Here is a 15,044-nt window from a genome sequence, read left to right as displayed (position 1 = left end):
GGAAGAAAAAAAAAACCTTACCGGAATCAATTGGAAATGCTCCTGCTCTAAAATATGACATTTTTCTTCTAGAGTCTAAACACTATAAACAAATGGAGGATAGGGCAGGAAATAATAGATTTTAATAAGATTAGTAACTGAGCACTGCTATTTAAATTGAAGTACTGATACCTATATATCCCTGATTTATGTACCATAAGGCCCTAATCCTGGGAAGTTAATGCTTATATGATGCCTCAGTCAGACTGAAGTCAGAAACATGGCTCAGAGTGCACACCCTTCTATACATTGTATGTCTTTGCAAAGCGTTGTACCTAGGTAGCCTGCCTGCAGGCTAAAAGATATGACTCTCTGGTCTTGTCCTAAAGACCACTTTGTATCATCCACATGTATATAGGAACCTGATTTTCTGGGCTGGAGAAATGAATGCAGCTAAATACGATTCTAGCAACATTATGCCACTGGCATCAGATAGGGCACATCTGCTTGAGATTTAAACGAGAGAAAACAACAAATACTGATAAAAGAAGGAAGAAAGAAAGAAAATACAATGAAGAAAGGTAATCTGTTTTGTTACTTTGGTCTGCAACTTGTACCGTCGGTGCTTACCTTTTTAAGATGGACTGTAAGACTGGAACAGGTAGTTGAGAGCACAAATGTAACGTTAGTAACAAAGAGCCAACCCACAAAAGTGAGCTTTAGAGGGATTTGAGGAGACACCGACATGATTCTGTAACACAGTTCCTTCTCTTTTATCCCAAGTCACTAGAAGAAAAGTCATTTATCCCATAGACAATGTGAGATAGACAGTGAGAGAAGGCAAAAATACTAAGAATGTTATGAACAGCAGCAAAATCATAAAACGTGAGCCTCTGAAAAAAAGGCAAAAATGAGAGCTGCGACATGGCCAGCACAGAATTAGGTAGTGCTTCAGAAATAAGGAGAGTGAATACAAACGTTGTTAGTAAAGGTATTTGAGGAAAGTAGGTGTCAGCTGCAGTTCATGTTAAGTACATGATAGGTAAGAATACTGGAAAGTTTGGAAAGGGAGATTAAGCAGGAAGAGAGATTCTCATTTTCACATGTTTGAATACAACACTCGAGTCACCAGTGCACTTCAGGCCATATATAATTTCACATTTTACTAGAAAATCCTAAAATGCAGTGGAAATGGCACAACCATCTGCAAAATCAGGACAGTGACTGTAGTTCTATATTTATTACCTTAATTAATGCAAATTCTCTCAGATTTTTATTAAACTGCTAATTACAGCTAAATGCTGTATAGTACACTCTTGCTCACAGTCTAATGCAAATGATCCCACTGTTTTTTAATCACTTATTTGGAATTCAAGGTAAAGTGGGAGCAAGGGGAAAGTATTAACAAAAACTTGGAGAACAGCATTTTCACCCATAAAAATAATGTTGCCAGACTGTAGTCTTCTGTCTTCCTTTAATTGCACGGGAGTGGGAAGAAGAGGAGAACGCTGATTTTATTCAGAGTAGGAAACACAGCCAATTGAAGAGACAACTAATTTAAATAAATAGTCAATGTGGAAGAGAATATTTTAATCAGCTTTTTTATTAAAGTCGTCTCCCTCTTTGCTTTCCTCTGCTGTCCTGATACACTGGGTACACTCGAACCTTTAAACTATACTTATTTTAACCACCATCTATAAAGAGAAGATTGTCAATGCACCTGCTTAGCCAAATAACGTGATCTGAATACATCAACAGCAAAAAGTGCTGATAAGGCCACGTTTAGACTGAGTTTAAGCAAGCACAGTTCTGTTTAACTTGGTAAGCTGGTCATCAATCTTTCAAGTTACTTGTGCTGCAGAGGCCACACTAAGTCCTGACCCAAAACTCTGGGCATGCAGTGCACATGCTCTTCCCTCAGAGTCTGAGTAAGTAGATCTTACAAGCATACATACTCCTATCCATCCAGCCCAGTGCTCTGACCCTGCTTCTATTACAGTCTTTCCCAAGGCCAAGGGCAACTGCTTAGGTCATCTCCTCAATTCTCTTTGTGCCTACAGGGACTTGAAGTCTCCTAGTTGGTCAGCTTAAGTGGACGTTATGCTAGAAAAACAGTGGAGATACAATCCACTTACTCTCTGATACGAGTATAGGAGTATCACCAAACCTCTGGAGGAAAACTAGTATCTGTGAAACATATGCGGTTGTAAGAGCTGAGAGACAACACCCTTTCTTGAGAACTCTTAATGAAGTCTCCTACCTGTTCACCCAGGCTTCTGGGATGTTATGGGCAGCATAAACAGTGAAGCTGAGCTGGGAATGTAGGCTGATGTCTGCGCATGAGGGACTTTTAGGTATGCTGGCAAGCTGAAAACCTGCATCAAAGCTGCTGCTGTAAACATGGATGAGGCAAAAGATGGCCATAGAGAGCTCAGTCACAGCATCCTCTATTAATGCTGAGAAGAGGGAGAGAAATAAATAAAGGTTAGCAATAGGTCATTTGTGAAGAAGAATATTTATCTTAAACCATCAGTTACAGCTTTGAAATGCTTCCTAGTAAAATTTAATTAAAATGATATAACCTACCAACTGAAGCCAATTAGCCATCTGTGCTCCTGAAACCAGCCTAAGCTCATTTCTGGTGTATCATTAACAGTCTTTCATTACAGTGCCTTCAAATTAAGGCATTTTCAGAGTAAGTCTTTTAAACTACAGCAAGGCAGTACGTGTCTCAGATATGTCATTTTAGTCCCTAAATTTTTGTGCTAGAAGGATTTTTACTATGTACGCATTTTGTAATTTCTGCAGCTAGGTAGCTACTTCGTTCAAGGGAACCAGCAACACGGTAGTAGAATGGAGAAAAGGCATCGGTTACATTTTAAGATCCTACAGGTATTGCAACTATAGATAAACAGCTCGTAAAACATATATAATAGCAACCACACTCAGGCATAGTCAGCATTCAGATGGTCATGGATTGCTTATAACACTCCACAAATGACAGACACTGAAAGACATATCTACGTGGATATATCAAATGCAGGCTGCACCCTCATTTATATCACACCTTTATTTACATTACTTCCTTTGGCTTCAGCTCTGTGTTGCTCCTTTTCTGCAATCACTGGCACACGTTTCTGGAGCAGCTAGGGACCTCCTGATTGCCAGTGTAAATTAAAATCCCCCAGCCCCGGCAGCCTCCATTGAGGGAGCAGAGCTGGTACAAGCACTCTCTTGAATTCTCAGGCAAGGGACAGGGAGAGAGAGAAACGGGTGTGCCTGTGTGTCAGGGTGCACTGCAGCATTCCAGGATCAGGATGCTCTGTCTTCTAAGAGGGCTACCCAAATTCTTGCTTTTTTTTCCTGTATTGCCCCAAATTCTTGCTTTTTTCCTCTATCTCCCAGGTTCCTAAATGATCAAGAATGTACTCTCAGCACCTTCTGTCGCAATTCCTGACACATTTCCTACACCATGTCCTGCCATGGCACTCAGGAACACTACTTTGCCCCTAAAATGTGCGTATACTAGCTGTTTATACTTGGAATAGGTGCAAAAATCCTACCCTACATCAGATACGGACCCAATGATTCACTGGATTTAGCTCCCTCTCTTTTTCCTACTAGAAACGTGGAAGAACACACCCTAAGACTGGTATTTTATTCCCCTACTTTGGTATCTTTTGCCTTTAAACTAGCAAATACTTCAGATCTTTGAGTCACAAAATACATGGCTAAAAATGTGAAGGAATTATTTCAGTCTTCATTCTAAGCTAAACAGATTTTAAGTATGTCACAGGACAAGAACACTTATCATTACGATAGTTTGGTATATATTGGGGTTTGCTCTTGGAAATACAAGCACCAGATTACATTCATGAAGGACTGGCTAGAATACTGTGTTTTGCAATGTTGTAATCATCTTCCATGTATGACAACAAAATAATTTTAGAGATTTAATAGGGTAACAAAACCCAGTCCTTTACTCCCTGCTTTATATACACACTTCTGTGCCTAGCATTACATTTCTTATCATCTTTTTATTCATTTTCTTTATTATTTTCTACATTTATCCTCCTTTACCACAATTGTTCTGAATAAATTTTTTGCTCTAATGCATTTTCCCTAGAGTACCATTTTATCCTCAAACCCAGCTCTCTCAGATTTGCAACAACTTAGTAGCTTCCAAATTAAAAGTTTAAATTTGCACTGAATTCTTCTACATTCCAAGGAATTGACCACAGTAATATGCACAAAACCTTCTTAAAGAGTTCCAAAAGAGGACATCAGTGGATTATGATTTAGTACTATAAGGAGAATATCTGATGAAGCGAAGATCTTGAACCAATACTTTCTATTTTATCTGAAAAATTAAACACAACTCATACTGAGAGAAACAGCTATTTAGGAGACCCCCTGGCTCCACCCTAACCTAAGTGGCAGATGAGAAGACATAATGTAACAGCAAGTCCTCATTTATGCAAACTGATCCATTAAAGAGAATGGTTGCAGAACAGAATCTTTTCATTTTTCTTCTTCCTGAAAGAGGGTGAAACATAGTTCTGAATCTTTGTAAAATGCCTGACATTTGTTGAAACATGCCCTTTGGCAACCAGCAACTTTTACACGATCCATAACGTGGACTGTAAGGGAGTGTTTCACATTTTGTCTCTAGAACAAGAGGAAATGTATCATATGTTAACCAAACAACAGCAAGAAGGGAACACTCCTTAGATTTAAAAAAAAAAAAAAACTACAACATACACTGTATTGCAGTGGGAAAAACATTTTCCATAATAGAAAATTTGTATATGCTAGGCAAGGAAGTAAGGTGCAATATGCTATTACAATATCCAAACCAGCTCGTCCACTGGCCATATTTGCAGAAGAATGATTCTAATCAGTTAGAGAAAAAAATGAATGCCAGGCACAGGGGGGGCAGAGATAAAAAAGAAAAGGTAGAGCAGAGGCATAATTTTTGCCTAATTTATTTATGTTTCATTCTGTCAGTGGTGAAGGGTAAAAAGGTTCCTGGGTGTCCGGGACCCACCTATCCTGCAAGATCCATGTGGCTAAATGGTGCAGGGTTAAAAGTCCTCACTTAGTTACAGAAAATGTCAGTGAGACTGCCTGCTGAAGGGGCTGGAAAACTTTGTTCTTTTTCTCTCACTCAAAAAAAAATTCCACCTTTCGCCTAAGGGCTTGTTGAGTCTGCGCCCAACTGCAGAAACCAAGCTGGTTTTGGAGGAAGAGCCCGGGAACACTACAGTCTGGTTCTCTTGTAAGGATGGTGTGAGGGGCGAGGACACCAACAAGGCAATCAGTCTGTCTGCTAGTAAAGGGAGATGAATGAAACTTCAGTATTACCTGTTTGTCTGTTTGCTAGGAGATTCAGTATGATGATCGTCTCAGGAACAGAGCTGTTCCTCAGGTGTAAGCAAATGTTCAAGTATAACCTGGTCTGTAGCTGTAAGGTTTTTTTATACCTTTGTTTTCTTATTCTTGTCAGCTCTCAATTCAAAACTATTCTGTGGCCTCTGGGCTACAGACATGCTTTTTACTCTTTGATCCTTGCTCATTAAGCACAGTGTCAATTAACTAAATTAGAGGTAAACACTTTGGCTAGTCTGCAAGTGCCCATTACTCACAAGAGGTGGTCAACATCTTCTCAGTGTATTTTTATGAGCTGCTGAATAGGATTTGGTATGCTGAGAATTACATCACCTAGATAATCTTATTGCTTTTGATGCCTTCTACAATTTGTACATCTCAAATGAGAAAAGACTATGATATTTCACTGATTTACATAGCACAGGGTGTGGACTTCCTACAGCAGATCCACAGCTTCAGATATGCCAGAGTCTATTTTTCAGAAAGGTATCCCAGGCACAGTAAAGTACCTAGGGGAATGAGGAAAGCATCACATCGCAAAGTGGACTGTCACATCGCAAAGTGGACTGCGACCAAAACCTCCAAAAATTCTTCATCTTTCTGCTTCCACTTTCTTTGGTGAATATTTTTCTGATCAGGTCTAGAAGTAACTATCAAATTCCAAACACAATTTGTGAAACTTTACACCTTCAACTGCAATGACAAGTTCATTAAACGTATCATCATCAAGATACTTGCTTTCCACATCCAGTCCAAAAGACAGCAACTCCAGCAGTTCAGCAGGAAGACTGCTGATTCACTATCAGTTCATGGTTCATACTGGAATTTCTGGGAAGATGTCCCAAAGACCTACTGATTAAATTCCAAAAGCTGCTTATTTTGTCTGATCTCGTTAAAACCCTAGAGTTACAAGGCTGCAGGCACCTGTACAAAGACTCATTCATCAGATTTTGAGAAAAACTGAGTTCTGTATTGACTTGCAGCCTGTCTTTCCATCCTCTGGATAGCAGTAAACAACAGTGTTAAAACTTTATTAACTTGAATAATATTATTCTTTATTCCAGGAATATTTTTTACTGCAGAATGGTGGTAATGTCTAGAAATTATTATCCTTCCTCATATTTAAGAAAAAAGAAGAAAAGGAAAAAAACAGTTTGAGTACAAAAACATTAATATAATTTTCTAAGGACTTCGAGATAGAACACAATGTTATCGAGACTTAGACTTAACATGGATGAGTACTGCTCTGTTCACAGTGATGGAATAATTTGGTCCACAGAGATAACACTGTTAATAGAGCCAGTTATTGCAACACTAAATCAAGGTTTGAGACCCTGAATAGAGTCTTTGACCTGTTTTGTCCATAGTGAATGACTAATATTAAACCTCTATTAATCTTTTATTAAAGGAAAAGATTAAAGCATTTTCTAAACAAATTATTATGTATGGCTTTCATTGCAGTAGTATCCTTTATCTTCTTCTCTTTTGTGGCAGAGAGAAGCTATAATGAAGACAAACAAAACCCTGTTTGAGAGTCTCTTATGATACTCAAGGTAATGATAACTATCATTTGGGGAAAGGAGGAGGAGAAGAAAAAGAAAATACTAGTTGGAGTAAGTGATTGCTGTTCTTGCTGTTAAGAGTTTGATTCTGTTTTCTTGAAGATAACATGAATATACGTATAAGGCACAGGAAAAAACAGCACGAATAGGAAATGCAGTCTGTCTCCTCCTCAGACATCATAGCTGACTTCATTTGCAACTGTGCTGCTAGAGAAAGCAAAGCACATGGTTTTCAGCTTCCCTGAGATCTGGTAAAAAGGTACCAGCTTTGGGTGAAGATGGTTATTTTACTTTGTTTTGATGGCCACAAGCTTGCCAATTTTTGCATGCTTATAATTCCAGCCAGCTAAGCATAATAAAGTAAAAAGGGGACAGGAAGTGAAGGAGGTGGAAAAGGAAGCCCAAAGGTGCTTTCGACATAAATGCATTTCTCACCTTTCAGTTGTTTTTTACTTCTAGCCTTAGCGGATGAAAACATCATTCAGATTCCTCTCAGACTCAGTCTCCCCAGGTCAAGGGATGAGGGCCCCCCTGCCCCCCAGTATTAGCAGGAAAATGAGCACTGAGGAGATAGGGGACTGAGGAATGCTGATGATCTCAAAAAGAAAAGATGGGTGAAATAGCTTTATTCACTTCTTGGGGGTGAGGTGAAAGTGCACACCAGCCAGGCCTAGTTTCTAGCAGATCAGTTTTGGGCCATTGCTCTCGGACTTCTTTGGTTTATCGGACATGACCTTAACATGGCCCTTGATAAGATGACTAGACCTTTCTGTTCAAACTCTTTAGCTTAGCTTTAAATATTTTGCTGGCTTTCAGAAGCAATTTTATGTAGTACGTCTTAACTGTAATGTATGTATACATACATTGTATTCATGTATATTCATACATGAAATCTATGCCACTGCATGTAATAGGCTAAACTGGCTTTTGGTTACCTCAGACAACTTTGTAGGTAGGCTTCTGCACAGAATCCCTAATACGCTGACAAGTTCTGACTCGCAGTTGCAGTTTCTAATATTACCTTGCCAAATGGATTCTGCAATCCTTACGGCATTAAGGGTGTGTCAGGAACAAACAGAAAAGTATCAGTCTTTGTAGTTGAAGATTTCCTGGTGTAAACCAACAGAGGCAAAGTAGTATGGTGCCAAAAATCTGCTAGATTCCTTTTAATGTTACTCAATAAATCAGATTTTTCCTTCAAGAATCTGCTCATTCCGTGAAGTCCAAGTCTGCAAATTTCTTTCAGTACTGGAAAGCTTTAGGCAGGTTTTCTGAAGAGTGTGCGGAGAAACATGTTTCAGGGGTAGATGTTGATTTGTAACTATTAATTCCTTTCCTCTTTAGCAAACTGTTGTCATTAACAAAGTTTGACAAAACTCACGAGCTAAATGCCTGCATCCAAGTGAGAAGAATCCTACAAAGAGTACTTACCTCCTCCTCCCTTCTGCACCTGCATGTCCTCCCCGCACTCCCCCGGCCCTCAGCTACTTAGCTTTTACTGGTAGCTTGGAAATATAATTACTGTTTGTTGGTTTGTTTGCTGTTCATGAAGCTGAGTAAGGGTGAAGCAACAAGCTGGCATTTGGAATCCTGCCTTTAACCCCCTCCGTGTTTGAAAGGCTCCTGTAATCCTTGTGACCTCTTTGCCTCTCAGAGCACACTGCAGTCGAGACTGACAGATGGAGAAAGAAGAAAATAGAAAAAACATCTCAAACGGCCAAGGTTTGATCCTCAAAAAAAAAAAAAACCTAAAAACCAAAAAACTGAGACCATCGCTTCACAGCACACATTGGCCCAAACCCAACATGCATGTGGCAGACTCTTTGGAAGCACCAGCAGAGCCCTCCAGCCACATGTCGCAGGCCAGGAATAAGGCAGCGCAAGGCTCCACAGCCTGGATGTGGCCGTTACCTCCAGCAACCCGGTGCAGGCAACCGCTAGTGAGCAAGCTCCTGCATCTCCCTCAGTTTGGGAGGTGCTCTACTGTAACGCTGATGGGACTGGGCATTAGCCATGGAGTCTAGGCTGATTTTAGCTGAGGGATTAAATGTGGGAGGGTCTACGCTTTTATCCGTTACCGCTATGAGCCTACCCTTCTTATGACAGTGTATCACTTAACAAAAGACAACATACCATTTACACAACAAAAGATAAAGAACTAAAGTTTAAGGAGGAATAAGAATTATTGGAGTTGGGTAGGAAAGCCATACACAAAATTCAGTTTTCAAGAAGTAACTCATTTTTCCTTTTCCCTGTTGGAAGCAAAGACAACTACTAAAAATTGCAGTATTATCTGCTACTGTGACCGCTACTGACTGTAAAATATTCTTTCACTCTACTATTTATTCTCCATATTTGAATCTTGTGATTAGTTGTGAGAAATGCTATGTTTTATTTATATACCACTTATATTTTTAACTTATTAATTACTTCATCATACAACCAAATATGTAAGTATCTGTAATGTGCCAGCTATAGCACCTCGCTAATACAAATAAATAGCAAAACGTGTGTTTTCTGATGATACATCTTGAATTAACATGTTTTTTAAAAAAAAAACACTTTACCTTTGCCTGGCATTTCCACACTTTGAAGTGAATTCTATAAAGACAAAATACAAGGGAAAATGTAATCAGTTATTTCAGAAAAAGACCAGAAAGTAGTTATAATGGTGCTAGGAACTGTAATCATGGAAAAGAAGGCTGGTTTTGGTGAGAAGAGGGAAGGATGTATCCTAATGTTGAGATGAGAGAGGGCACAACTGGGATTCAGAATACCAGGCTTCTGGCTTCTCCACGTGCTTCCTTTACCATCGCAGACAAGTCACTCAGGACCACGTTTCTGACAGTATTCAGGCATGCTGAGAGACAAAGAGGCATTTATCTGCATTTGAGGTACGTACATGTTTTCCGCCTCTGCGCTGGTATCACGGAGATAAGAATACCCTCCCGATGCCTTCACATATTTTGTCTATTCACACCTGAATTCCACACGCAGCCCGCATGGGCAAGCCCTGGACCCCGCGCAGAGCCTTGGCGTCCTTTCAAAGTTGCGGAGCACCGAGATCCCACGCAGGTGGCCTACATTCCACCTGCATTCCTGCTCCAAATCAGCAGAAATAGCTGCCTACTTGAAAGGCCTCTGCACAGGCAGCTACCTAGAGCTGGCCAACAGGAAGTACTAGCTGAAGGCAGTTAGGGGGCATTTAGACTGTCTGAACCTGGCTCTTGATGCTCAGCTCTGAGGCTGCCAGCTTTCATTTAGACATCTATCTAATTCAGTGTCTGGATTTTCACCTCACATATCCCAGTGATGTCAGCAGGAACTGCTGAGTGCTTACGACCTCCGAAAGATCAGGCCAGCTATTGAGCCCAGGCTAATTTTAAACATTTTCAAAAAAAAAAAAAAAAAAAAAGCCGCTCTACTAAATCCCCAAGTATAATAAGTGCCATCAATCAGACCTCGCTTCACACTTCTCACACGTCGGGCAAAATTAAATGTTGCGACACTGCGTATGCCTCCCTCTTTGCACAGGAAAAGCTGCCGTCACTGCACATACTTCAGTGCATCTCCTGGCAGCGAGGGAGGCACCAGCAGGCTTCGGGGTCACAGGTGGGAACCTGGCCTCCACTTACAAGCAAACACAGGTGACTGGCTTCCTCTTGCCAGCTGCTCAATTTGCCAGTGCCTTGAGCTGGCTCTGTCATCAGGCTTAATTTACCAAGGTGACACAGAAATAAGTTACTGAGATTTAACTCTTAACCACAGACGCTAACAACCTAACTCGGTATTTCAGCATGCCCCTGGTTTGTACCTTGTATGAACCCACGTGACCAAAAAGCGTCATATCTTTCATTGTCACTAATCCATTTGCAGCTCATTGAGGACGCCACATGTTAGTACACATGCATTCAGCAAGATCCTTCTTAAAAACTACAGTTCATTCACAGGTGACATCACAAGTACAATGCTAGATGAACACCGAATGCCTCGGGTACCTAGCTTGGCATTGCCAAAATTTGTGTGGTAAAGATGAAGAAAAGTAAAATGCTTAATTGAGGGGAGAAAGAAAAGCTCCACAGTGAGAAATATGTTTTCACAATCTTTTTACACAGTGAGACAAATGGGAAGAGAAATCTTTGTTCAATTCTCTCACATTTTGGAAAGTAAACAATTTTTTGGAATAGTGCTTATAATTTCAACATAGTCTAGCCAATTTAATATATAATGGATTAGTGCCTGTTCTGGCAGGATTTGATCTCCCAGGACTTTTTGTGAGCTGCTGTAAGAAAGAAAAAAAGAGATGAAAAACCTTAATTGTACAGCAGGCCCAGAATTTCCCCCGAAAGGATTTTAAATTCCCAGGGTTAAGGTGGTTAGAGATTGAATGAATCACATTTATAAAGAGACACAATCAGTTCAAGAAGAAATCATCACTGGTGCCAGTTGTTTTCATAATCTCAAATCCCAGTACGGGACTTCACAGTACTGGCAGTGAGGAGCCAGTAAGTAGGCACTGAAGGTAGTTTAATTAAACAAAGGAGATTGGAAGAAAATCCCTTTTTTTTCTTTTCCTATTTTTTTGCATAATACTAGAATTGTAGAGAGATTGAGATTTTTGAAAAAGTATGCACACACACATGCATAGATGAGTACACATACGCATATATTGCACCCTATGTAATTTATACTGGAAGGAAGAAGCATCAATTTCCTTGAGGCATAACGTACACATGGAGCTTGCCAAGCAGATATGTTAAAAGGTATACCACACAAAACCGCACCATACATTACACTAAAGCATCAGGAAACCACGGCGAAAAAGCAGTTGCAACTTTTCTTCTGCCATTTCTCCCTTACCTGATGTGCAATGCTGCAGCATTTGAGATGTAACAGGTAGCCTCAAAAATTTCAATTCAGTTGTGGAGTAAGTAATTTGTCTGAAAAAGGGTTATCCCTGTAGCAGTTAGATAGCTTTCCTCACTTCCATCATAACAGAAAGTCTTAGGGGTGCTAAGCTGATGAGCATAATAGAAACACTTCAAGCAGACTGACAAGATAAGCTAATATCATAGGATTTAATTATTTCACCAGTACTCACAAAAGCACAACGGAGCCAGAATTCTAATTCATACAAAATGCCCCTACACTTCAATATGAGTTTAACTTGAAAAAAGGTGTGGAGGAGCTGGTACTCCATTGAACATCCAATTGTCGAATAATAATTCTGACTACACGTGTTAATACAGACATAAGTCAAATTACATAAGGTGAAGAGTTGGTCCATAGTCTTTGTATAACACTGATAAACAGAGATAAAATCTTGCTATATTTATATACTTTCTTATACATGAGGTATTTACATAAAATGTATATTTTTTATTTTCATAAAATAGAATAGCGTTTGAGTTACAGGGCACGCAGAAATCTATTTTACTACTTTTATGACATTTATAGTTCAACTGCTGCTGAGCAGGATAAAGCTCTTCATAAAAGCAAACCTGAACTTTTTTCTGGATGGCTGAAGTCTACTCGACTGTCCTAGCATTTATTTCTCAAAGGAATAAGAAGCAAGCAGCAGCAGCAACAGTATTTGCTGGTGCACGAACAGTTTGACTTCCGTCTTCCTCTGCTCCCTCCACCTTTTTTTGAAATCAGTTGTTAATCAGGTCTGCTTCACCAGGAAGGAGTAAGGCAGGGGAGGGGTGTTAGTCAGGGTCACAGACAGCCTTTACAGGAAGGCTTCCAGGGACAGACAACTAGTTCAGCTAACCAAGCCTGAAAGGAAATGTTGAAAGAACAGAAAACTCAGTAACTTAAAACTGTATTTCTTTGAAAAATGGGTAACAATCTAGTCAGTATTCTCCAAAAGAAATGTGGAGACAAGCAGTTTCTTATGTGAATACTAGGATAGAAAAATATTTTAAGGCAAGTAATAAAATATTCCATCATAACAGAATCTTCTTAACGTTCAGTGGAGGGTATTCAGAAACAGTATCATTTCACTCATTACAGATGAGCAAACACCATCATCACTGCTTATCATTTGCAGCCTCTGGAGATTCCAGCCAGGACCAGTACTCCACTATGCTGGGTCCTGTACGTATAGAAAAGAGGTGGTGTTCCTTTCTCTGAAGAGCTTATAATTTCAATAGGTAAGACAGAAAAAAAGAAAGAGTATTATTTTTCCCTCTGTGATAGGAAATACATAGAAGTTGGTTCAGAAGAAGCTGGATATATTGGAAAGGGGCTATACAAGAGAGCTGTAAAGAGGACACAGTGTTGGAGAATGAGCAATGACTACCCGGGAACACTTAGAGCAGGGTTTTTACAACAGAATAGATCAGCTCATAATTCAATTATTTGTCTAGTAATAATCATTTCTTCTTTAAAATTAAAGCAGTATTTGTATGACAGTGACTCAGAAGAGAAAGAAACATGTAAACATAACAGAAACATTGGATTCAAGAAATAAGAACTGCACTTTTTTTTTTTTTTTTAATCCCATCACCCTATTCTTTAAGGCACAAAGAGTGAGGTTCTCTATTGCTCTGGACAGGCCACACTAATTGGGCTGCTGATTTGTCTCTTTGACCGCTGTGTCTACCTCCCTGCTGGCATTCAGAGAGGGCGGAACTGAAAATGGACTCAGGCATGCTCAGGAAGCATAAACCAGGCAGGAGTTAGGAGGCAACTCACATGTTGGGTTCACAGACTTAAGCTGAACACTCATAAAGAAAATACACTAAAATAATTCCCCTTCATTCCACAAAAGATCTTTAACAAATTAGTCCCAGTACTTTACCTCTGCTTTGATTCTTTCCTAAAGGAGAGAGTATTCTGTTACTGTCCCCTCCATCTTTTTATAGGACCGAGTTTTTTAAAAAGATTCTAGGTTGACAACATACTTTTCTCAAGGGGAAGATGCTGATCTGCCTGATGTCTCTCAGGACAGACGGTGTTTAACTGAAGGGGAAATCATGTGAAGCCCTTGTTATTTCTTTTATCTCTCTCTCTGTTACATTTGTTCTCTAAAACACAAAGAGAACATTTTTTAAACGGAAATACTCTTATTTCCATTTAAATCAAGACATGCCAGATAAAATGTTTACTGTCACAGATCCATTTATACTGTAAGTTCCCCAGAACAGTCATTTCTGATAATGAATGCTGAAGTGCACATACAAGTATTTAGGATGGTATACAAGCAAGACATACAGTGAGCCATGACCTAGAAGGACAGCAAGTGGAAAAGCTCAAGTGCAACAGCTGGTCAGCTCTTAGGAGCAACAACAACAAGAAACAGAGCTGTGTTGTTTCTTACAACTCTGTCTTTAACAATACTTGCCTATCTTTCATCTGACTTGAGAAAACATGCAATACTCCAGATTTCGGAGGGATAGCACCCATATAACTAATTCCAGAATGGCCTAACTGGTTCCATCCATGGCTATGTAGCAACGTCTGCTCTGTGACTTTAGCATCCCCTGTTCCAGAAACATGGTTCTGGGATTTGCTTACAAGCCAGACCTCCAGAGTGCTGCAAGAGATCTTCTAGAGCTTTTCCACTTGGGTCCTGTACTATATCTAAGTTGGAAGGTACTGCCATACTACCACATGTGTAAGAGGAATGAACAGAGGTTAATAACGCAGAGATTTAAGAAAAGAGATTTTTTTTGAACATTGCCTAAATCTGTTCGACTGACATACTTTCTGCTCTCCGGTGAGTCTTTTCACCTCCCAGGAAGAAGTTTGCCCCTGTAAAAATGCTGACTATATGAGCGTTAATAACCTGTCAAGAGTGAGTTTATATAAATGACAGTATATAATTAGCTTGCTATATGCCACTCTTATGGCTTGAGAAATGTCAAGAACAGAACTATGTTAGCTTTCTCCAGTCTAAGGTCTGTGACCTCAAACTGCCTATCAGCCATATTTAAAAATTCCTTTTAGGTAGCTGAGCATCTTTCTCATTAACACTCACTAGTTAATCCAATTAACACTACTAAACCCAATGTTTCCTTCTCTGTGCTAAGTGTTCTTACACACATACCACAAGCCATGGACTTAAATCCACTGAGAGAAAGAATAATAGTATTTGTAAGCAGGCTATGG

At 39.7% G+C, this 15,044-nt stretch overlaps 1 protein-coding gene across 2 annotated transcripts in view; it reads right to left on the bottom strand.

Moving 5' to 3' along the window:
* The window catches only part of PIK3C2G (phosphatidylinositol-4-phosphate 3-kinase catalytic subunit type 2 gamma), a 307,338-nt gene that overhangs the window by 146,281 nt on the left and 146,013 nt on the right, over positions 1-15,044 (bottom strand). For both annotated transcript variants that reach the window (XM_068948368.1, XM_068948374.1), the window contains 2 exons: positions 9,497-9,530; positions 2,240-2,435 (listed from right to left, as the gene is read on the bottom strand). In XM_068948368.1, coding sequence (XP_068804469.1) covers positions 2,240-2,435; positions 9,497-9,530 — 230 coding nt within the window. The remainder of the gene's footprint in view (positions 1-2,239; positions 2,436-9,496; positions 9,531-15,044) is intronic.

The sequence above is a fragment of the Struthio camelus genome, chromosome 1 (assembly GCF_040807025.1).
Source record: "Struthio camelus isolate bStrCam1 chromosome 1, bStrCam1.hap1, whole genome shotgun sequence".
NCBI lineage: Eukaryota > Metazoa > Chordata > Aves > Struthioniformes > Struthionidae > Struthio > Struthio camelus.
This window is presented reverse-complemented; position numbering and strand designations above follow the sequence as displayed.